Below are 25,732 nucleotides of genomic sequence, written 5' to 3'. Positions count from 1 at the left end.
CAAATGACCATATTTTCATACTTTCCATATTAGTGACAATACGCATAAGAAGATTAGTCCACCCATCCACACAATGGCGCTTTGAAAAGAAAAAATGGGAAAAGATAAAAAATCATGTCTATGTCCAATCCCTCACTTATTAGTAACATAAGGTTAAAAATACAAATTTTGTCTGTAATTTAACTAAGGTTTACTACAGTGTGACTCCAAATTGTTTTATCTCATATGGCGACATACCGTAATACCGTTATACCGGGTGAAGAGTGAAAAATACCTTGATATGAATTTTTGCTCATACCGCCCACCCCTAGTTAACTCTGCGTACTCCGTTTTCCTCCCACATGGCAAAAACTTGAAAGTTAGGTGACATGCAAGTTAGGCCCCCCAACCTGTGTATGGATTAACCAGTATAGCCATAGATGCTGGAATGGTGTGAAAAAACAAAATATCAAAGAAAAGGGGTTTCATTACAAATGTTAAAAGAACAAGCAGCAATTTGGTCATGTGTTTAAATGACCAGTGTGCTAATGTGGCAGTGCAAATACGCATAAACAGGGTGTTTAACACATTCTAAAAATGAATGTGTTAAAGGATTAGTCCATTTTCTTAAAAGAAAAATCCAGATAATTTACTCACCACCATGTCATCCAAAATGTTGATGTCTTTCTTTGTTCAGTCGAGAAGAAATTATGTTTTTTGAAGAAAACATTGCAGAATTTTTCTAATTTTAATGGACTTTAATAGAACCCAACATTTAATACTTAACTCAACACTTAACAGTTTTTTTCAACGGAGTTTCAAAGGACTATAAACAATCCCAAACGAGGCATAAGGGTCTTATCTAGCGAAACGATTGTTATTACTGGAACATTACATTTTATGTTACTTGTGTTATGTTTTTTTTTAACTTGTGTTCAAAAATCAACACAAAATGACACATAATGTGTTAAACAGCATAACACAAAAAATGTGTCAAAAATTAACACATTCTTTTTTTTGAGTGCATAAGTGCAAAGTTTATTATAACTGAAAATCATAACTGATGTTTTCGATACACTGTAAAAAATTTCTGTACAAATTACAGTATTACTGGGTATTACTGGCAACTAGCTGCCAGTAACTTACTGTAGATTTTACATTTATGTTATTTACTGGCACCAGTTTGTTCAAAGTTAAATGAACATAAAACATTTTTTAGTCCTTATCTTCTGCAGTAAGTTACTGGCAACCAGCTGCATAAATAAAGCAATTTTTTGCGTCAGCCGCAAATTCGCGTGAACCGCAAAATGCACAATAAGCACCATTCGTGCGTACTGCGCGTCAGAGTCCTGCATGGGTCTATTTTTGGAGACCCGTTCCCATCCGTACCCGCAAAGTACAGCACCAGATCCGACCCGTCACCCGTGAAAATATCAAAATTAAATCCGCACCCGCCCGGACCCGTTAATATTTGGCCCGTTACCCGACCCGTACCCGCATAAATCACACACGCTAAAATCATTCCAATTAAAGTGCTTTATTTTTTATCTTGTACCTCTCTCAACATCACAACAGCGTCATAAATAGGCTAATGAAACAGGCTAAAGTGCGCTCTGTTTTGTGCCATTTAAGTAGCCTATCGGCACAAATGGAACCTGATAACTATACACAAATAGACATATTAATATTAAAACCAAGAAAAAGAACAACCTACCTACACAACCCCTGCTGTGCTCCTAAGTCTCGTCTCGAAATGCTTTCTAAGAGAAGACGTTCAGCTTCCGGCTATCAACAGCAAAACTTTATGCCAGAGTCCTGCAACGCTCGCTCCAACTAGGCTACGAGAAGAATTAACAAAGGTTGCGCACTGTTTTAGTGGTGGTGACATGATGGGTCAAATGTCATATGTTCCGCGTGTAATGGTAATTAGGGCGTGCACACCAAAGCTTTTACCCCCGCGGCCGTTTTTCAAATAAGCCGTCGGTCATCGGTTTTTCCGGGCGCCGCGCTGAGCATCGAGAGTTGAAAGAGATTCAAGTTTGGGTGAAATGCTCCTCTCGTCAATGTCAGTTCTCACACGGCGGTCCAATCACAGTGAAGAAGGGGCGGGACAAGTATCACAACAACCAACCAGCTCACAGCTTAAGTATCACAGCTAAAAAGCGCTTGGCTGAAAAAACAGCTGTGTTTAAAAGTTTGGTGTGCACATCCTTATACATAAAAATTGTGCACATATTTTCATTTGCACTACTACCCGCCCACGCGGAGTTAATTATCCGTCCGCGGCCCCGCCCGTGAATTTTAGGAATGTCACAATCCACCCTTTGAGACACTTTTATGCGGGTACCCGACCCGTTGCAGGACTCTGCTGCGCGTACCGCGCACACCGCTCAATTCGCCCATTTGAGGCGGAAACGCGTCCCACAAGAAGCGGAATTTGCCTATGAACACACGTCAAATGCTTGCTTTTTCCGCACGTCTACTTCGCTCTAGAGGCACGAATGCATTGAAACTGTTCAAACGGCAAACTAGGCGCGGTAGACGCGATTTTGACGCCTAAAACGCGGTTGGTGTAAACGCAGCATTATGCCTCAGTTGGGAGTGTTTAGAGGCCTTTGAAGCTGCATTGAAATTGCAATTTTAAACTGCACTGAAACTGTTAACTGTTGAGGTCTACTAAAGTCCACTATATGGAGAAAAATCCTGAAATGTTTCCTGAAAGTGAAGTAATCGTTTAACTAACAATTAGAATGAACTGAAAGCAAAGTGTATCGAAAACACAAAGAGCCCTAAAGAGAGAAAAGTCAGAAAGATGAGATTGTATGATGTGCAGAGAGTGATTAATAATAATACGATAATAATACTTAACCCTTAAAACACCGCACATTTATTACAAATGTTCGATTTTAAAAGTGTTTTTCTGGTCAGTTTCTATTCATCTCAACATGGTGTTGCAATAAATATTAGAGTTGGAAAGAAAAAAAATCAATATTTCAAAGTATTGCACCACAAAGAGCATGTGTGTGAAAAGGCAGAAATAAACCGTGACATTAGGTCACGGCACACTAAAATGAATTCGGTTTATTCAAAAAACAAACTTGGAACAATTAAGTGCGTATGTCACATAAGACATATCATCGGATCAATGCTGATTCACAGTCCCTTGTAAATATGCAATGCAACGGTCTACAATCTAATGGTAAAAAAAATCCTAAGCATCTTATTACTGCATCAAATGAATACAAACTGCCAACAAAGAAACAAATCAAATGCATGGGAATTTTCAAATAAAAGCCCACGATGCACAAACAAAGCACATTTATAAGTTAATCTCATTTAAGTTAAATAGGCATTTGCATTTAAACAAACAAGCACTGGTACACAATAGGATTAGATATTCAACCTAACAATCTAACAAAGAAAATACACATTTACTGTACAGTTAAAAGCCTGTGAAGAAAGTGTTGGCCCACAGTATGCGTAACCCTCCTCTATGACCAGCCTCGTCCCAAATCCAGTGTTCGGTCAAGGGTCATGAGCTTGCACGTCTGACTGTAACCGCGGTGGTGTGGTAAACTATTGGGAATTTGATTACATGAGCGCTCAGCTCCACTTAAGACTTGGAACATCGGTGTGATCATATGCTCATGGTGAAGGAAGAAACAGAGAGACTAAAAGAAGATTACAGCCAATTCTGTGCAGCAAAAGAGAGAGATTTACCATAAATTCCACTGCCTAAAGGAATCAAATGAGTGGAAATAAAGAATATCTCAGGATTTTTGTGGCTTTCCCCAGATTGCTGTAGCAAAATGAAGAGAGGGAGTTCAAAAGCACACTGTATAAGAGGGATGAAGGGAAAGAATGGTAAATAGGCGAATAGGAGGGAGAGAGTGCATGTGTGAGAAAAATTGAAAAACTGAATAGCTGGAGGGAAAGAGGTCTCAGTCATCTTTCCCAGACCAGAGAATGGCTGACTGAGGTCAAGATTCAATCAAAAGAGCACAAATGAACAACACCCCAAAATATAAAAGTGGTAAATTATTTTCATTGAAACATGAAAAGGAAAATGGATGAGAAGCTTAAACAAACCAAAGAAACACTAGAGAATTAAACACTTCAGCAAGTACAGGAAAGAAAAATGAACAGGTGTGAATGAGAAACTGAAGATTAGCGAAGATAAAAGAAAAGATAGAGAGACTAAACAACTACAAAGAACAAGAGGAAGAGAAAAATGTCTCCCTGTGCTGCTGCAGTGGAATCAGTCAGGCGAAGACAGCAATATAGTGAGCTGAGGGCTTTTGTCCAGCTTCTAGCAGAGGAGAATAGAAATCAGCCTTGAGCAGCACAAACAGCAGACAGCATTCTTGATACCCCGTTAAATGGTTAATTTATAACTGTGTTCTTTGACTAGCAACAAAATTGGTGTGGAGAATATTTATGAAACATGTTTATTTTAATCTCATATGATTTCTCTGCATTTATTTACATTATAATTCTGTAGTATGTCAGTGAGGGTTTCTTGTTAATGGCATTTTGATGGTGGCTAAAGCAAAACTCATTGTAAATATTGAACAGCATGAGTGTAATAAAAGTGAATGGCATAGTGTGACGTACACACTAATAAAAATAATGTTATGTCAGATAATAATGTCTAATCTTAAGACAGCCCTAATAAAAATACAAGAAGCACAGTTGTAATAAGTAAGAACTAACTGACTCAGGTCTGTACATCCAAGTAGGTAATACCCGTGTTCAGGGCTTGACATTAACTTTTTTGCTCACCAGCCAAAGTAGCTAGTTGTTTTACAAAGTTACTAGCCACTCAACATTTTCACTGGCCACAATTTTGTTGCTGGTAAAATAAATTTTATATGATTAAGCTTGACTTTGGCATCCTAAAATGACTTTAATTCGAGCAAATATCCTTGGTTTAGCTAAATTAGATGCAGATTGAATTTTAAATGCAGGCTGACCCACCCAAATTAAGACAACGTTTATTAGCTGGTATATACCAGGTATATCAGTATAGATCATATTTAGGTGCATGAAAAACATGCTAGTAGGGCATAAATATATTAACTTTGAATGAATATATTAAAAGTGGAGCAGGGGTGTAGAAGATTAACTGAAAAGATAAAAACAAAACCCCTCGACAACCATTTTAAATATTTATTAACAACAGCACTCAGTAAATACTGTCAAGAAATGTACATGAATTGTACTGTCAACTTGTTTATGCTGATTGTATTTCACTATAAGCTTGATCATGGTTTCTGTTAAAAGTGATTTAAGACTTTTAATGAGAAATGTCGAGAGGGCATTATTGTTACATTAAAATGATGCGCGAACCTCTAAGCTGGCGGTTTTCCTTTGATTTCGTGTGCATTCAGGTATGCACAAATCCATAAGCTCCCGTGCGCTCTCTGGAAGGTGGCGCTTTGGTCCGCAACGCTCCGCTGATCACGCGCGCGTCTCAACAAACGGTCTCTGTGCGTTGCGGTGGGGGCAGAGTGCTCATGGGAGTTGTAGTTTCCCAGTGTAGCATTGCGAATTGTTTATCATTTCGCATAACTTTTAAGAAAACTACAATTAAAAAATTATATTCAACCTGCCAAAGTGGCTAGTGGATTGGCTGTCTTACCCACCACAGGTGAAATCTACCTGAATTTGGCGGGTTGGCAGGTGTTAATGTGAAGCCCTGCCCGTGTTACACCACGGGTGTGCATTATTTTTAAATAATTCAACGGACAATTATTCACTTATATTCAATTATTTCACTTATACCACGGAAATTGCTCTGGTGGTTATTTTAAGACATTTGACAGGTCAGGTGTGCGCATATTGAAAAATAATGCATACCCGTGAAACATTTCTCAACCAATCAGAATAAAGCATTCAACAGCCACGTGGTTTAATGGACAATAATACACGACTTCATTATTAATTATGTCTATATAATTAATAATAATAATGAAAGGTATCAATTTTAAACATTTGAAAGGTTGATATTTTACAAACGAGAAATTGATGAGACCAACTGAATAATAGAAGTGGCTTACGGCACAACCATGATCATTATTTTTAAGTTATGCCATCGTGCAAGTTGAAATAAGGTTTTCAGTCCAATGTAATAATAATAATAATGTTTAATTTTTCTAGGGCCTTGCTCAAGGACGCTTTACAAAGACAGTTATAATAGATCAAAAAATTACAAATAAAGAGAACACAGATAGGCAGTAGACATTTGGCATAAGGACTGTGGCAAATGACTGCAGTTGCATTTCGCAAGAGTTCAAATAAATAAATAAATATACACATACAGAAAGCAGAAGAATTAGGACCAACCTTATAAAGAGTAAAGAAGAGATACATTAGGACCAGTTGTACTGATTTTTGTCTGTAAAGTAACATAATATTACAGAGATCTTGCTGTGGGCCACACAATAAACCTCTCACAGGTCATTCAGTTGTATTTCATTATCAGATAAGCCTCTTTTGTGTGTGTCCCGTTCACAGGTAAAACTGGTTCTCCTGTAAATGGCCCTGAAACACGCAGCTACATTTTATTGTTTGAAGTATCAAAGCGGGATAATCTCTCAAATCTGAGTGGAAAAACTAGCAAACTATGAGATGACAACAAACACCAAATACATAAAGCAGCTGATAAGCTCTGATCAATGTCTTATAAAATGGAAAACATTTATTTACTAAGTACTGTAAATTCCTTTCCATTTGAGATTTAGAAAATTGGCATGTGTACATGACTAGTCTTCAGTGGTTAAACCTGGCACATATTAGAAACAGACATTTAACATGAATTTAAAATTCAAGAACACTAATAACTACTGTATTAAACAAGTTTGGTAATAACATGAGGACAAACAAATAATGACAGAATTTAGAAGAACAGTATTTGCCTGTGTAAAAAAAACAATGTACTTGTGACATATCTGATAATTTACTGTCAAACTAAATTTAAAAATTGATGATTTTATCTCCTGCATTTCTTTTAGTGTCTGTCACACAGATTAATCCGTTTAAAGTGCATCACCATTTTGTACAAGAAGAGAGAAAGGCCTGAGCTATAAAACTGTCGGAGGGACTTTAATTTTGCTCATGCTGTGTTTGGCAGCATAAGTGAAGCCGATGTATGAGTGTGTGAGTGATTGCTTTTATAGCAAAGTCAAGGCACAGAGTTCTACACATATGTTTTATTACCTAAAAAGTATCTGCAACTGTAACAACCACAGCTTTAAAGAATTATAGCTATCACGAGGCTATGATTCAACAGTGCTGCAGGGCAAAGACGGTGCTGTATGACTTTTAAGCTCTATTGAAGCGCACCTATATTCAAGCTGTACACAAGCTCAGTTTTAAGGTTCAGATTTTTAGCTAAAAAAAGGTCTCCAAATGTTCAATAATGAACCAAGTGTGGCAGGAAAACCCCTCAGGGGAAGAGGAGAGAAAGTCAGCTGGTTAGAGTCTCTTGTCCTTCTTTTCCCATGATTGAATTACTTATGTCATATTTCCTGTCAGCTCTGTGCATAGTAGGCTATATATAAATGGATCTGCTTCAGAGAGAGAAAGGAGGCAGTGGATCTGTGACAAGCAGGTTTTTACCACAAGCCAACAACTGATCAAGACACGAGATTATACAAGCAAACCCAAAGCCTCCCTCTTCAGTCATCCTCAATCTGAGGCGAGTTTTACAAATCCTTTGTGGAAGTGAGCGTCAAATTCAAAGCGAAGAAAGATAAGGAGAAGAAGGAGAGGAGCATGCAAGCAGTGTGAATCCCTAAATTAGACCTCACACACCCACACACACACAAAATATATGCATGTGTGTGTATAAACATATATATATTTGTGTGTCTGTGTGTGTTATAACAGCATTAAATCTAAATGTTAGTAAAGGTATGAAAAGCATAATGAGTAAATTATAAATTCACTCAAAAAATAGAAAAAGAGAGTGTTTGTATCGAGTACAAAAATAGCAGATGCATAAATGGAGGATGGAGTGAAGTCACCAGGCTGGGTGGCTTTTAGGGGGCAGGTCTGTCCGATTCACATGAGAGACAGACAGAGAAAGAGAGTGTGACTCATACAGTCTGTCGGATTTACACAGACACACACACAAAAGATCTGAAGGTGTTTATTGCTTATATATGTTTTGCCATCCCAAAAATACAAGTATGACAGCTGCATTTACAAAGATGCATGCATACAATGGCACATTTCAATAAGCCGTAACTAAGAATTGAGTACATACAGTAAGCCATATGGGCGTGCCATTATGGTGCATAATGGTATGACATAAAGAAGTGTGTGTGTGTGTTTGTTTCAGAGTCTTGACCTCTCTGTGCTAGCAGCTGGTCACTGGTATTTTTACCACCATCCCACTCCATGTGCAGCCCTTCCATTATGATTAATACACGGCCACATAAACCAAATCAAAGTCAATCACATATTCATAAGGAAATTCAATTTCCTTTTCGCTGATCTATAATCCAGTTCCCCACACATGACTCCAATAGACTAGTTCTTAAATTAAAATGTGGGCGATGTACGTGGGTGAATACATCTTCAACACAATGTGCTGACAGATAAAACATTGGATAATTGATTTTGGTGAAGTGGCAGAAACCGAAAAAATGTTGATAGAAAACCATAACTGAAACGGAGCACCGATATGAGGTTTTTAATGACCACTACTGCTAATAATATCTAGAGATCAGGGTCACAGATGGCTGATATAATATTGATATTTACATAGTATGATTTTATGAGAATAAATGAGATAGACACAATCACTTTTCTAAATTATTTTTTACAGTATTTACGCAAAATTGATTCTGATATTAGTAATGAACACAGGAAATGTTTATTAAACATCGACAAGGCTGTGATATATGAAGAGTTTGGTTCCAAAACGCAATAAATGCCATTTTAAAAAAATGAGTCACTGCCAAAATCAGTATTATATCAGGTCAGTATTTAAAAGTAAATTCTTAATTTTAAGCAAAATACAATATCCGTCGTGTTATTCTGTCTTCTTTTCTCCATTTTTTCCCAAAACGCAATAAACGGCACTCCTCCTTTTCTACAGAATGCAATAAATCCGCTCCACAAATTACAGCGCACCTTCCACGAATTGTAAACAAACAATGGCGGCGTGCTGTGTACACAGAATCCTAGTTTTCCTCATCTACTTTGTACTTCGTGATCGATAAAAAAAATAAATAATAATAATACTTTAATGGCATTGATAAACCTGTGGTGTTTTTTGTGACTGGAAAGAAACGTAAGCCATCAACATCTAATAATTTAAACGAGAGGCACTCGGGAGACGATCGCTTGTTCTCCCGACAGCATCAAGTTTCTGTCATGCTAACACATTGACCCCAGGGAATCTTATGAAAAACTTTCCATTATTTTACTCAAAGTCAACGAAAATCAAGCAGAACCAAAACATTTTACAGCCGATCGCTGTGAAAAATGTTAAGCAACGACGTCAAGTATAACCGCAGCAATGAGAGTGTTCTTAATATGACAAAGTATTGTTTTGATTAATGCCATTAATGTTTTTTTTTAATCAGTGTATACCACCAAATGAATATAACATGGCAAAGATGAATGCATTTATACATTGATTCAATAGATTTATAGCATTTTGAATTTTTATAGTTATTATAACCTAAAGATGCTATGTGAAAGTTTGTAACAGAAAATAGTGGTTTTCATCGTGTCACTTTCTTGGTATAGAAAACACGTTTTTACAGAAATTTGTCAAGATGGATTCTTATCTACATCTTTGTGTATTTATGCAGTCATATGTAATCACCATGGACAAAACATACACATGTGCAGAGGAACTAACTTGAGTTACAACATGACTTATCCTCTTATATACAGTACACACATCACAGAAGTATACTGAATTACGCTGTTTGATAGTAATAACAAATGTTCACTAATTAAGGTTTCGCCCATTTAAAAAGCTTTGAAACATCAATTATTATTTATACGACATCAGAGAGCTTTTAATAAAGGCTTTTAAGAAAAGCGAATCACTGGAATTGCCAACGTTTTCCAGATTAGCAGCTTAATATCATCTAAAGGGCTACTGTATTCAATTCCAGTCTTGGAGGGTTGGTGTCCCACAGAGTTTAGCTCCAACCTCAAACCAAAAAACCTTAAGAAGCTAATGGAAGCCCACAAGATTATTTAAAAATTACAGGCAGATTTGTTTGATTAGAGTTGGAACTAAACTCTGTGGGACACCGGCCCTCCAGGAGCAGAATTGAATAGCCCTCATCTAAAGAGTCATGTAAAGACATTCAAAGTATTGTTTGATGCATAAACTAAATATCCATGAACACAACTGTATGAATAAATGACAGCCTTTGTTCCCAAAGAAAAGTCACAGTTGTGATAAAAAGTAAACAAGAAAACTATTTGGTCATTATGCATAATTTGATGACCTCCATTCAATGGATTTGTGGCATTATGACTAAAAAAAAACGTAAGCAGAAAGAGAAAACATCCAAGGCATTTCATGCTAAAAAATAAATCACGTAGGCTATAATGAGGTTTAAGTGTCTGACATAGGATGTGAATTTATATGGCCATTCTGACAGACCAGAACAAACCCAATAATCTTAGTGCCTCAGTAATTAAACTGGTAGAGATCATAAAGTCTCCATCATTGTATCGGTCAGCCCTGCAGAAAATTACATATGAAAAATCTTTTTACATTTGCGTGTGTGTGTATGTGTGTGAGCTGAAGGTTAGATAGTCATTAGGCACTATGAACAGACTTCATTAAGGCATGGTCACACCCATTATGAGGAAAAGAGAGAGAGAGAGAAAGAGAGAGAGAGAGAAAGAGAAAGAGAGAGAGCAGCCTGGTCTCACTGTTAATATGTAGTATTTACACGTAACTAAAAAACAAAAAACTTATTTTTGTACGTTTAAATAGATGCTAAAACGTACAATGTAGACATATTTACAACATTTAAACGTAGCATTATTACGTTTTGACCGCTAAAAACATAAAACATTTACGTATCTTTCATTCCATAAAGATTGCTGTATAATTTCCTTTTAACCATTTTAGCGATAATTTACCACCTTAACCCTACCGCAAACCTTACCCTAAACCCAAACCTTACCCTAAAAAACCCAAACTCTTTTTATACAAAATGTTTAAATGCGTAATGTATTCTTTTTATATTATACAACGTAACGGACAGATATGTATATTTGTAACAATATAGCATTCAAAAGATATTTTAAGTTTATTAAAATCATTTAACGTTACTGTTTAAAAAAATCATAACAGACAGACAAGTGTAATCACAACAACTTATTTATTGCGAATATTAAAGTCAGCACCAAAAGTAGTTAAAATGACGATGTGCCGCGGTCCTCTCTGGAGTATATGAAGTAAAGTAAAGAGAAGTATTAAAGTTATTAATCCAAGAGTTTGATCAGCGTTGATCCGGCTTCCCTCTGTCACGGCGCACTTTTTAAATTTCAAACATACACCAACGGAAATGGAAATGGTGCAAATATCTCACGTGGCACTCAAAGAGCCAATGAGCTTTTGATATCACTGCCTTAAAGTAATGTGTCGTAAAGCTTCTTGAGGCGAGATATTTTTTATGAATTTTAAAGATGTGGATTACAACAAATGAATAAACGTAACATCTTTTGTGAATTTATGTTGTATTTTGTTGTAATTATTGCTTAGTAGTAATAATAGCATATTGCATAAGACAGCAGGAGAAAACGCGTTTTTTGTGTGTCATGGCAAACAAACTAAATATAAATACAGAAATGCTATTCATTTTAAAGTTTTAAAATGTTAAATATTGTGAAATTCTCTGAATATAATAATTTCATTAGGTAAATGGGTAAACTGTCTTAAATAAGTCAAAAAATATGACTGAAAACATTGTTATGAGTAAGAAACGCCAATGCTAGCGATTTTAATATTTATGAATAGGAATAACTTACGTACAAATTTGTAAGTTTGTAAAGCTGTAAATACGTAAATAATTTACGTATTAGTCATGTCAAAACGTTGATACTGTACGTTTCAGTGTGTTTTAAACGTAAGTAAATGTAGGCTACGTATTGTACAACCACACTGAAACGTAAAAATACACACGTATTCTCATGAGATCACGTTGCAGCGAGACTACCCCAGATAACATGACTCAATATAGGCACACCAAAATATGACAAATTATTTCACCTTTGATTGTTTTTAATTGTTACAATTATTAAATCCATTTAAGATTTTTGAACTGAAGCAAAAAATATCACATTGCTCACACTCAAACTATGTATATGGCTTGCAGATCTTATAGATCCAATTAATGTCCAGTTACACTAGATCTCTCTCTGTTAGGAAATTACTCTCAAATATCAACTCTGTTGTTGGTTAATACTTCAAAGCAACCACGAAGCAGAGATAAAGGGAAAAACATCAAGCAGGAGACGAAGTGTTGTTGAAAAAATAAAGAATGATTCATTGAATAATCTTAGTTGTGCTTTAATGGTCAGTTTAGCTTCGGCAATGGTCTGACTAACTTTGTCGATGGTCTGATTAACCTTGTCTGACTAAAATCAGATTCAATTATTATACAGGGGTTTCAAAACATTGTCTTGTGACACTATTATGAACATGATGGGATGGAGACCACTGCAGACATTACAGCATCAATTTTATATATATATATATATATATATATATATATATATATATATATATAAAATTAGTAAGTAAACATGAAGAGTTCAGATGCAAAGCCTCTAAATGTCACCTCCATCAAAAATGAGATTATGGTTCATATCAGATCTGCTTAATTCCACCCTTAGGCCATTCAGAAACACTGGTTTTAAGGCAGAATCCATTAGGAGTCTGATAAAAATGCTAATTTACAAGAAATCATGCCAGATGCATGCTAAAATAAAGCCATAGCAGATTTATGCTTTACTAATTTCTATAAACTACTGTCAAGATTGAAAGAACTCTCAAAGAGCTATTACACTCATTTTTGCGTACTGCTGAACGAATTGTACACATGGACAAACAAAAAATTTATTGTTACTGTTTGACTGCACTAGACAAAGGAAAGGACAGAAAACGTCCTTGAAATGTGTTCCCTATAAGAGTGTCTCTTATCTGGAATAATTTGTTCAGCATCATTGAATTTATATTTAACCGAATGCTAGGAAAACCCTTCTCCAAAGCAGTTTGTCTTTCTAAAGCAATTCTCAAACCATTTGAAGCTCTCATTTGCTGTCTTTTCAACACACTCTAATCCCACTTAATTGTTTGTTGAACCCAACGCAAAAGAGATGTGTCAAGTAGACCTGCAGTATGTGCACAAAATAAGTAAGTGTGCAAGGCATGACAAACAGAACAATGCAAATCAAACGTTTTTCAACCAAGATTGCACAGCACACACTAGATACTCTGAACTTTTTCTTCTTTTTAAAAATCAAGCCTGATTTCAAAAACAATGTCCTATCTAGGACATCAGAACAACAGCATTCTAGTTCTTTAAAGGCCAAAGTATGGTCCACCAAGTCCTTTTAAGGAAGTCACTCTGCCATCATATTTGCAACACCTTAAGGAACAAGACAAACAAGACCTGTTGATTCTGCGGATGCACAAAGTCCCTCTCTCAGAGGATCTTTTCTTTAACGGTTGGCAATTGGCTTTTTTAATGCTGACAATTGCGATCTCCCCTATTCATATCAACACCAGTGACGCATCTTGTTAATATTAAATATCTTTGTGGACAATTTTTTGCGCCCCGGCGGAATTTTGAAACATGCATACAGGTCATGCATGAGCGTACAGGAGAATGTAGTATGTAGCCGAGCAGATGCTTTGCATTTTGTCAAACGTCTGCATACACATACAAGTCAAATAAACTATGCTGTGCTTTCGACAATGCACATACATTCACATACATGTAAAAAAACGGACTATAAGCTCCAAGCTTAAGGCCACATACAAATTGCAGCTAAATTTAACTGTCACTTCACCTTTTAGTGCTTAATCCTGTTCTGTAGACACACAGTACAGTAATTTACCGGAGTGACAACCGAATTCTACAATTTACTCCCACAAAATGCGTAAGTGATAACTGAACTGAACAACTACTTGTTCAGAGGAAGCATGGCAATGAGCATGTATTGTAAGGCAGATAGCTTTACGTACGCTCACCTCCTGTCTGTAAACAGCGAGAACAGCAAACTTTTCTGCTGAATTGACAAACTGTACAGGAGCCACAAAACTAAAGGCATCTTTTATAACAACAACAGCAAAAACTGCCTGGATCAAAGAGCAAAAACCCAAATGAACATCTGTAACTTTACTGCTTTATCACGAGATGCAAACAGCTGCAGGAGGCAACGGGTGTGAAAGGGTCGTTGCACTGTTTATTTTGGTAAGGTAGGTACGCGATATGTTTGTATTGAGATGGAATCAGATATTCTACTTTGATGAAACATTGTGTTGCTTATGAAATTTGTGTTCGTTTACGGATTAGCGTAACGATATAGTTACTACGTCTACACAACCGAACGTGTGCTTAAACTAATTCTGATGTAAACCAGTTGTTTATGTTGCTTATTTTGGTAAGTTTATTCACTTTGTACTGCAAATTTTTCTCACTGGTGAATGAGACAAGAGATGTGACCGTCTGATCTGTGTTCATGTGTTTTGAAAGAGGCGTGACTTTGGATGGGGATTTGACTTGAGGGTGGGATCGTGATTTCATTGCTAGGCGGCTACCGTTAGCATTTGTATTTTGTAGTAAAACTATAGTAACCACAAATTTACTAAAATAACCATAGATTAAACATATTTGCAGCTAAAGAGTGGTCATCACTTTGTGTCGTAATTTTGGTCTCACCCATCCGTCTTGCAGTATTTGTTTGCATTTCACAGTGGTACAAACTGGACATACAGTATAGTTCGTGGATAAAAATAACTAAATATACCTAGGGACATACGCTCCTCCAGGCTAGTATGACCAGGTACTTTGTAATGCACTGTAAGTCGCTTTGGATAAAAGCATCTGCCAAATGCATAAACGTCAAAGTCCAAATTAATTGTCAATTGATTCAAGCCATTTAAAAGTATGTATAGGGAACAGATCGAAATGTCTGTTGTTTTTCACTGATCCTGTAGCTCCTAAATCTTATTTGTGGTTGCTTTTTTAATTTATGGGACACAAAGTAAGCAATGGCATCAAGCCTGGTGCCATTTTTCAACCGTAAACTTACAAACTGCAAAACAATGGTAAATGATAAGAACATTTGTCTTAATTTTAACTGAACTATTCCTTTAACAGTGCTACGGCATGGGCAAAATGAAACCTACAGATCTTAGACCAAAGCATTCAAATTAAATCAGCAGTTTCTGCACACTTCACGTGAATTCACTGCTTTGAGTGGCCCTTTAGATTCGGATGAGGTTTGGGAGGAAACAAAAGAAGAAATCCTTAATGGGAGTGGAAGAAAAGAGTCTAATAAGTTTGGCTAATAGAAAAGGAAAGATAGAAGTCTCAGTTTTGAAAATAGCTTATACCACAAAAGTCATGCATGCCAGTAATTAGTAGTCAAAAAAGATGATTATTGGAAAACTACATTTAAAGATGTTCAAAATTAAAAGTGGATGGAAAACATCTCTATCCACAGTGCCACATGTTTACTAGTCAAATTTGACTCGTTGCAAAACAGCAATTTAGAAACAACTATGGAAGATTAAATAAGACAGACAAATCATCTCAAGCGCTCACATCACATATGCAAACAATTATGCTCATGCAATAGGAGGGAACAAATTAATGGTCTGTTAAATAAATGCCTGCATCACGAAATAATCCTTCTAGTTCTACAGGACTTGTCTATGTGAAAAACTAATGCAGACATGCTATGTATGTTAACCCCATGTTTATTGCCACGAATTCACAGTTTACATGCAAAACTATACAAATCAAAAATTGTGTTTAGATTAGGCGGCTTGTATCCATCTTTTTAGCTTGGACATAAATTTTGATATAATCTAAAAAGTGAGAATGCTAAGCAGATGATGAATAGAGTATGTATGTAAATGAGTGTAGACATGATCGATCATGCTTTAAGTGAACATAACATACCAAAGTACTCCAAATCTTAAAAAGAAAAATACTTAAAATACACTTCAGGGACAATATGAAGAGTTTGGTTCCAAAACGCAATAAACGCCATTTTTGGAAAAAAAGGAGTTACTGCCAGAATCAGTATTATATCAGGTCAGTATTAAAAAGTAAATTCTTAATTTTACGCAAAATCCAATATCGGCCGTGTTATTCTGTCATCTTTTCTCCCTTTTATCCCAAAACGCAATAAACGCCACTCCTCCTTTTCTACAGAATGCAATAAATCCGCTCCACAAATTACAGCGCACCATTCAACGCAATGTAAACAAACAATGGCAGCGCGTTGAGTACACGGGATCCTAGTTTTCCTCATCTACTTTGTACTTCGTGATCAACAAACAAACAAAAGCAAAATAATACTTTAATAGCATTGATAAACCTGTGGTGGTTTTCTGTGACGGGAAAGAAACGTAAACCATCTCACAAGGTCTACCGTTAAGTTTTTCGGGATCCCTGCAGAATCTTAAAAACAAAAAATACAACATCTGTGGCTGCAAGCAATTAAACGTGCAGACTGGGACAATGCAAAGACCAAAAAGGCTTGTGTTTGTAGTGCTCACTTCATTTTAGGTAAGCCATCATTTTTCAGCCCTGTTAGATTAAAATAGAAAGCCTTAATGGTATGACCAGTTTGACCCCATGCTGCGCCTGCGCACGCACCCGATAGTCATTCAATGTTTACAAACCTTGAAGGGGTCTATTGACACGCACTAATATTAGGTCAGAGTCCACTGCTTGTGTTGTTAGTAAACATGATGCACAACGTTTAAACATGTATGTGTAGAAGCTTTCTCTGTTATTTCAGAGCAATTGATGAAATAAGCTTGCGCAACTTTCACATGCTCGCAAAACTAAAAAAATGAAAGAGGTGGAGAGCAGCAACTTCAGTTTTATCAATTAAAAAGCCTAAAGATCACGCTGTGAACACCATGTCCATGTGCTTAGTACATTACACTAGATCAGTGTTTCTCAAACTTTTACTGACATTCCCAACTTTGGAGGTAGGGAAAGGGTCTGAGCCCCACCTTTCCCCAATCGCCCCAACAAAATTGTTATTAAGTATGCTTTAAGTTTAACTGTTGAAATGTATTTAATCACATCATATTTTAAAACATAACAGCATTAAACACTTTCAGTAGAGAAAATAAATGTGCAATTGTATTATCACTTTGCATGAAATAAGACTTTGTTCAAAAGTAAATAATGATAATCCAACTGATTTTGCATTTTTTTCTCTATGGAGCACTTAAGGGGACATGCAGCAAAAATTAAGTAAAGTTTAGTTCCGTGTGCACACGTGAAAGTTTTATGTGAGCACATGAAACTAAACTTTAGATTTTTTTACTCCAATGTCACCTTAAGGGCTCTGTATGTCTCTGATAAAAGTCATCATATTTTTTTCGGATGGATTTTTGGTTGATTAGATCTGTCTGTTTTGGTTTTCTTTGAATCTCCAGTTTTCTTTTCATTGTGTTTCACAGTCTGTGTAACACATTCTGTGTTATTCATTGTTAACTTTCTTACCCGCTACTGCCCATACCACCTTTTCACAGTAAAGTTTTTATTCTGCTTTATTTAACATTCAGACGTTAATTCATTCTTGTAGGCTATGGTTCAGCGTGACATTTTCATCACAGTCTGATGTTGTTTCAAGTTAGGCTTATATTTAAATGTGTCGTTTTGAGTGTACGATCGATAAATAAAGGAATTAATAGAGATCACAAAAATGACAAAATTTCCTCCTGTTTGTCACGCCCCATTTGTAATGTTCCTATTCCCACCAGAGGGTCCCGCCCCACACTTAGAGAAACGCTGCATTAGATAGGTGGAGAGAAGGGGGTCTTCTAAGGCTGCTCGAACACATTTGACTACATGCGCGTCTACACCACAAAAGCAATCTGGTTGAATGTGCTTTTGACAACCTCTGAATGTGGTAGAAAGTGGACGAGTTTAAAAGGTTTTACACCCCGTTTACACCTGCATTTAGCGTTGTTTATATTCAACCAAAACGCATCTTAATACCAGGTGTAAACATCATCTTACTGTCTCTTTTCTAAATATACATCTGAATGCCTCTGTATCTAATGCATTATCAGTTTTCCATGTCATTTTTCTCTCCAACTAAACATTACTATCAGCAAACAGGCGGATCATCCTGAAAATGCTGCAAACACTCAAATAACAGCAGGGGATCTTGCTAAATCTTGATAGATGACAATTATTTACAGATTAAATATGTTTCATCAGAAGTGCAAGTGGGCCAAAGAAAACAAGATTATCTTGCTCCCCAGAGAGTGTCAAAGAGGAAGAAAGTGCTATGATGCTGGTATCATGTTAGTTGCTGGTATCAGAGCCTTTAGAAACTGACAAGATGTACTGGAATTAATGATGGATTGCTCTTCCTTGACTGTTCAACACTGTGACTGCTCTACTACACAACACAATCTCTCTCTCTTTCTCTTTTCTCAATTTAAACCTCAATCATGACAGACACCAAAAAGCATGAAGATATTTTTAAACATCTGTCTACACAGAAATTTCTTGGCATATAAAATTTTATGACATGTCAGTATTTTTCTGGTTTGGTCATGCAAGTACACTGATAAAATATGTTTTCTTTCTTCTATTACCACAGGGAATTTTAAGTGTAAATGTTATAGGCAAATATTCATAGAATTTCCAGTGTACTTTACTAGGTCAGAGGAGAGGATTTTTAGGAGTGATGCTGGACAGTCAGGGGCGTAGTTTTTGGTAGGGATGGGGAGGTAACCAACTAATCAAAATTAGCAATTACTGTACAACCACTCTCCCTCTTGTTCAAACCAAATCAACACAATTGACTGACTTCCACAATTTTGTAGTGAATTTAGTGTCACATAACCACACTCTTTCAACAAACCTTGCCTGTAATGCTGTCAGATTTTTCTGGTAACATATTTCCCAAATGGCACTGCAGTCAATCTATTTTGAAGGTCTAATTTCAACTCCTTCATGGCGACATTAGCCTGTTGTTAATGGAGATCAAGACCAGAGAAATAAAGTGAGAAGAGCTGCACAATTCTATCTATTGTCTGTCTATTGGTTGCTTAACTCAATTGAGGTTGCAGCTCTCCGAGCCGTAGGACATCTGAGATGGCAGCCAGCACTTGCATAATTCACACAATACTGCCTCAATGCCAAAGAGATGCAGCCCTCTAAGGTCTTTAGGTAATTAAAAGCTGCAGTGGGACCACAGTCCACAGACACATTTTTTATACACACAAATATTGCTTTGTGACTGGGCTACAGAAAGAAATCACAGGTCAGTGAATTTGTGTGGAATGGCAAGAAACATAATAATAATATATGTAGGCCTAATGATTATTTGATACTTTTAGTTATAAGAATGATTTAAAAGTGCATACACCCGTTTAAACCCGTTCACACCATGGATAAAGATAGCTTTAGCGATAACGGTATTAGTGTCCACACCAATAGACAATTTCATTATGTTCATTTTAAGCTTACTTTCACATTAAAATGCGCGAGCCTTTTAACTTTGGATGGATTAGCTGTCTTTGTTTTACCATCTGGGATAGCTAGGATAAAAATAAAAGTGATTATAAAGACGTTCACGGATTTAACTTTATATCGTTTATTATCCATAAAACCAGCCCTGCAAAACACATGCAGAAATGAACTTACTTTTTTTTAAAATAAATAAACAAATAATAAACGAACAGGCCTATAATAAATCAAAAGTTCTGCTCAATAATTAAAAATAAATCTCTTTTGGTTTAAAGAAGAGTTATTTGCGCTGACTTGTGAATGAGTGATGTCTCCTGTAGCCATGCAATTCATCGAGTTTTTGTTCAGAGCGCACGCGGGACATTCCCGTTCAAAGACAGCGTTCGCACCAGGTTAACTAGCAGTATAAGTGAAAGGACTGATCGTTATTATCATACCTGAACGTTGTCAAACATCTAAATGGGTGTGATCTGCATATTAACTAAAGAGGACTGGTAAATGCACATACGTTCCTAAACTTTTGTCTCAGGCAGGTGCATGGGTAGGCTTAGGGCAGATATGCGCCGGGATCAGCTGTCAATGGCTTACATTACAGGATGGTTTGTTAAACACAGGGAAAAACGATACACCAGTCAGTTTTATGTTTTGTGATGACAGCTGTGTATGAGCGCGTGTTGCACTACCTAAACACCAGCTCACCACCCCTTGGTTTATTACCTGTGCATATAAATTAGTAGGCTAATATAGGAATTGACCCACGTCGATTTGACAGATCAATAACCAAAATACAACAATAGTCCGTCGTGTCAGTTTTCGAGAGGAAAGGGGGGCACTTACGCTGCTATTCTCACCCGTCCAGTGAACCATTGCCTGGTTGTGGGTGGCATCCCCTTTAAGGACGAAAGAGCTGCTGACAAGAGAGACTTTCTCCGAAGTCGATGCCCTCCGGACTCGGGGAACTCCCATGGCCGCTCCGCCCGGGTCCCCGCTGTAATCTCCGTGCTCTTGCGCCGGGATAAGCGTTTCATCTCTGCCAATGGCATGTCCACCGCGGCTGTCAAGCTCTTGGTCCACATCGTTTCTCCGGTTTATGACGTTGCTTTGACATGAAATCGGTCCGAACAGTGACATCCACGCGAAAGCAATAAACACAGCTGGGTACAGGTGCGCAAAAACTACTACGATACGCGCCATGATGAGCGCTTTCATTTAACACTGTCAAAGCGAGTGCGATGCAAGCAAAAGATGGAAAGCTCTAATGTAAGAGAGAGAGAGAGACAGAGAAAGAGAGAGAGGAGGTGAGTGAGAGAGAGAGAGAGGGTGGGGAACCGGAGCAAGAAACAGAGCGTGCTCATGTGTTGGATTAATACACAGAAAGCGAGGATGCAATCACTTTATTCGCCTGCCACCTAGTGATGAGCTAAGAGTACTTTCTCAATTTTAATCTTTTTTTTTTAAATCTCGATTTTATTTAAGAGATCAGCGGATTCCAAATACACAAACAAACAGCAAGACTAAAAACTATTCATTTGGCTTTCAGATAAAGTAAAGATATATTACAGTAGGCTACCTTTCCTTTTTTTTTTCTTTTTTTTGCAAGTGCCAACCTTGACTGTCTGTATAACAAGGGGTCAGTCAAAATCTCTATTTTTGTGTTGCACACAATAACGTAATAGCAATTCAAATCTAGTTAATAATGCAAGTAAGGCAAGTAAATACTGAAACAAAGCTTAAATCGTAAATCAAAGTTAAAGTAGGCCTACACTCAAACAAAAAAAACTTTACAATAAAGCTTGTCAAATTTTCATCACTGATACACTGTGAGATAATAAAATAATAAGAGCCTTTCAAATTCTTGCATAATATAAATATAGAGCCTTACCACTGCACAAGCCTAAAAATGAGATAACCAGAGTAAAATAGTTACTGCTCTTGAACTCTCTGGCCTACGCCTACAGACATAATATTACAAAGAATATTCAATTTAGCAACTGAACTAGACACATCTCTTCTTTCCAACACCCCCCCCCCCCCAAAAAAAAAACACATCCAGATGCTAAGAGACCATTGTGACAGATGAAAAGCAGCAGCAACACTTCATTTCAATGTCAGGCAAAATAAATAATTGTAAAATAAGCAAACCTGTGCTGTAAAGCTTCAAAATTAAGCTAGATTAACTAACCTCTCTTCTTTCAGTTTCCTGTGGGTTGCTTTGGGAAAAAAATGACTGACAGGCAAAAAGTGTCTTGACACACCCTGATCCTTCTGCATGACCATACCAGACAGAAGATTCCAACCAGCAATGCCAGGTTTGCAGTCTCGAGTACCTATAAAATCAAGTACAGATCAATGAGTTGGAGAGCAGTAAAAATGCTGAATGCTCAAATGTTTGCAAAAGATATTATGAAAGATGGCTGCTTGGAGACATCTTTTGATGTTCATTGAAACATTATTGCTTGCTTTGTTACCATGAAATACTATTCAGATATCAAATCCTTAAACTTCAAAATGTTGCCAAGAAAATAAATGCATTTAAAAGCAGGAATTAAACACAAATAAGTTGCTGGTATAGCCTTTAAGTGATATAATCCACTTGACTCTTGACTCCAGTAGAATCAAAACCTTGGTTTAAAAGAGATGAATAGAAATAAAACTGCATGTATATTATTTTATGTACAACTGGCGTTCTTATTAAATCTTTTGTGGGCCAAGGACCCCTCACAGATCAGACACATTTTCAGGGAATCCCACCAGTTATTAAGAAGGTGCTGAACAATCTGCATGGTACTTTTTTCAACCCTTATACTTCAGACCCATTTGATAGGCAAAAACACATTTCAATTTGAATTATGTTAATACCATGTGCTTTCCAACAGAGAACAATTTTGTACAAATTGCATCTGCACTCAACAACATTCATCCTTTTCAAGTTATCTTTCATAAAAGCTTTCATAAAATAAACGGTAGCAACATTGGCATAGTTCACATAAACCCAAACTTTAAATGTAAATGACTATTTTAAATGCTTCAGCATCCATCATGGTCCTCAGTAAAACAAAACCAAATATAATAGTCACTGAATTTTCTCAGTTTAGATAATTAAAGCTTGGTTTTACTTGAAAAATGAATTTCTCCATGCTCTCCAGTTAGCAGCAGTAACAGTTACAAGTAAAGAGAGGATTTTTATGTGAAGTAAGTTTAACAATTTTTTGTGATATGTCACAATCATTACAGTCCCCATATGTTAATACGCTGTTTAAAATTTACAGCACATTTTTATAATAGCAAATTATTCTTCTGACCACCTGGCTATGTATTTGCAGACCACTAGGGGTCCCCAGAGTTCGCTTTGAAAACCCGATTTATAAAAAAATTTGCAGGCGGCGTCTGATGTACTTGCTGTACTGGCAAAAGCTGGTAATTCTGTTGCTTTGAGCAGGGGTGGTAAAAGTACTCAAAAGTTATACTCGAGTAAAAGTATTTATACTCAAATAAAAAATGACTACAGTAAAAGTAGAAAGTCCTCCAATCAAACATCACTTGAGTAAAAGTACAAAAGTATCCAATTTAAAACGTACTTAAGTACCGAAAGTAAAAACTAAATAATATAAAAAATGTATAGCAATAATTAGGCAGATCAATTGTTTTGGCAGCATGGATGGAGAACCAGTTGTGCTTACTAGCCTCCAAGCAAACACATACCGTTCCCCTAATGTTCACATATGGTTCCCATTTGGTTATTTATGGGAACCAAATAAGAACGTTCCCAGTCCTTGCAGGTTATTTTTAGGTTTAATTTTATAACCTAAATTAACCTATATACCTTCCCAAAACATTTCCTGTAGGTTATTTTTATTTTTATAACCTAGAGAGAACGTTCCCTGTATGCTATTTTTATTTTTTATTTTTATAACCTAGAGAGAAGTCCCACTGCTCCGTATGTATTCACTACTGCTGCTATCCACCCATTTTTTGGAAATTAAGTGAAAACATCATTAAATCCATTGTATTCTTTATTAGTGCGTAAGTCGTGCGCGCTCCACTACTCCAGCACGCGCTTCTCTACTCTGTTCCTCCAGCATGCGCTTGCGAACGTAGTTTAATTTTACCTCAGAAACAAACATTATTTTACTGATTTCGTTTCTTTCTTTCGTCATTTAGTAACTTAAATATGAGAGAACAAATATATATTTTAGTGGTTTTCGATCGTAACGTCTATATATGAGGAGAATATGATGTTAAAAGAAGCTTTTGATTTATGTGAAACGGGGATAGCTAAAGTTAGGCGGATAAACTGTGGTAAGATTTGTTAAAGTGAATGAAATCTTTTTATCTCAGAGAATACATTATTTTAGCTAATTATTTAATCTTTTTCTTCATTTAGTGAAGTTAACTTAAATATGTGTGGACAAAAATATATTTTAATGATTTCCAATTGATTTGACACGTATTATAAAGAGAATATGATGTTAAGGAAAAGCTTTGAACATTTTATCTTAAAACGGATTGGCGACTAACTGCAGTGGTAAGATCTGTAAAGTATTTATTTATCTGTGAATAAATATCTGTTTTAAGTCCTCTATATTTTGTTGAAGTTATTATTTATATATTTTATAAAATACAATGAATGTAATCTAAAAACAATATGTAATGCTGAGTTTTTTTATTATTAAAAACAAGCTCCAGTTCATGTTTACTGAACAATAAACACTGTTTACATGATTTTTAGTCTAATTATTTGCATTGAGGCATATCATAATATTTGGTTAGGGGAACGGAAGCGAGAGCTGAACCTTCACCTGTTTCTGCGGTCATCTTCCACTTCGCAATGCGCGCCGAACTGACTGCTGAGCATATGCTGGCAAAGAGCTCGTGCGCGTTCTTTTTTTCAAAAGAAAACCCAGTTTTTCATTGGTTTGGAAAGCCAGTGTAATAAATACTAAGTTGGAGCGGGCATGGGGAAATGTATCTGAGTAAAAAGTAAACTTTTTCTTTAATATTGTAGTGGAGTAAGAGTAAAAGTAGATGCAAATAAAACATACTCAAGTAAAGTACAGATCCCCGAAAAAAGTACTTAAGTAAAGTAACGAAGTATTTTTACTTCGTTACTTACCACCACTGGCTTTGAGCATAATAAAAACACCACTTATACTCGTCAGTCTACTAAGATATTTGTTAAAAACTTGTAAAAAGATCAGAGTTGGCGACCAAGGCAGGAATTTAGGCCATAAGTCTGAATATTAGATGCCTAACTGTTAAGTTGACAATTGAAAGAAAGTCATATTCATTGTTTATTCCACTAGTTGATAAAATGCTGATAAAACATAAAGATAAAAGTCCAACTTTATATTCAATCACAAACTAATGGGTTTACTTAGAACGTAGGCCACGTGATATTTGTCTGGGCTACTTTTTTTTTTTTTTTTTTTATATATTTTTTATTAAATAAAAGCACCAACATACAAAACTCTCGTTGGGGAACAAAAATATACATACATACATACAATATTAATGTTGCCAATGTACATAAAGAATTTCCTGATAAAGGAACAGCCAGGAATAAAAAAATAAAAACAAAATAAAGTAAAAGGGGAGATGCTTAAGTACAGGTCAAAGACAAAAGGCTAGAGAACGTACAAATAATAATTAGAGCAGTACATAAGGAGAGATTGTCTGGGCTACTTGAGGACCCAGACAGTTTTACTTGGCAACTGGTTTAACGTTACATACATTAATGATCCAATTTCAAATCGTTAACCATGTATTGACCCAGTCTTTCCATACATTTCGTATAAATTGTCAGTTAATTCTAACTTATAAAAAAATCCGTGTTTTTAATTTTTGTGGGTTGCCTGAATTATTCCGTGGACCTTGAATGATGTAAAGAGTGTTGTTGAGTAATAAAATTGTGATAACCTTCACTTGTTGGCAAAGGAAAGACGCCGTCCTTTATCACGTGTGCACTGTCGACCTTCCTCTCAACCAAACTACAGAATGACGTTGGTTTAAATGGCAACGTG

The 25,732-nt window shown here is 36.3% G+C and overlaps 1 protein-coding gene across 8 annotated transcripts in view; it reads right to left on the bottom strand.

Moving 5' to 3' along the window:
• sorcs2 (sortilin-related VPS10 domain containing receptor 2) overlaps positions 1 to 25,732 on the bottom strand; it is a 203,597-nt gene extending 177,865 nt beyond the window's left edge. For 4 of the 8 annotated variants that reach the window (XM_055206892.2, XM_055206907.2, XM_055206900.2 and 1 more), the window contains exon 1: positions 20,550 to 21,020. In XM_055206892.2, the coding sequence (XP_055062867.2) occupies positions 20,550 to 20,921 (372 nt within the window). In that variant the 5' untranslated portion in view covers positions 20,922 to 21,020. Of the gene's footprint in view, positions 1 to 20,549; positions 21,022 to 21,894; positions 22,040 to 25,628 lie in introns of those variants that run through there. The other 4 variants (XM_055206909.2, XM_055206915.2, XM_073859102.1 and 1 more) reach the window with 3 other exon arrangements.

This window comes from Misgurnus anguillicaudatus, chromosome 21, assembly GCF_027580225.2.
Source record: "Misgurnus anguillicaudatus chromosome 21, ASM2758022v2, whole genome shotgun sequence".
Taxonomy (NCBI): Eukaryota; Metazoa; Chordata; class Actinopteri; order Cypriniformes; family Cobitidae; genus Misgurnus; species Misgurnus anguillicaudatus.
This window is presented reverse-complemented; position numbering and strand designations above follow the sequence as displayed.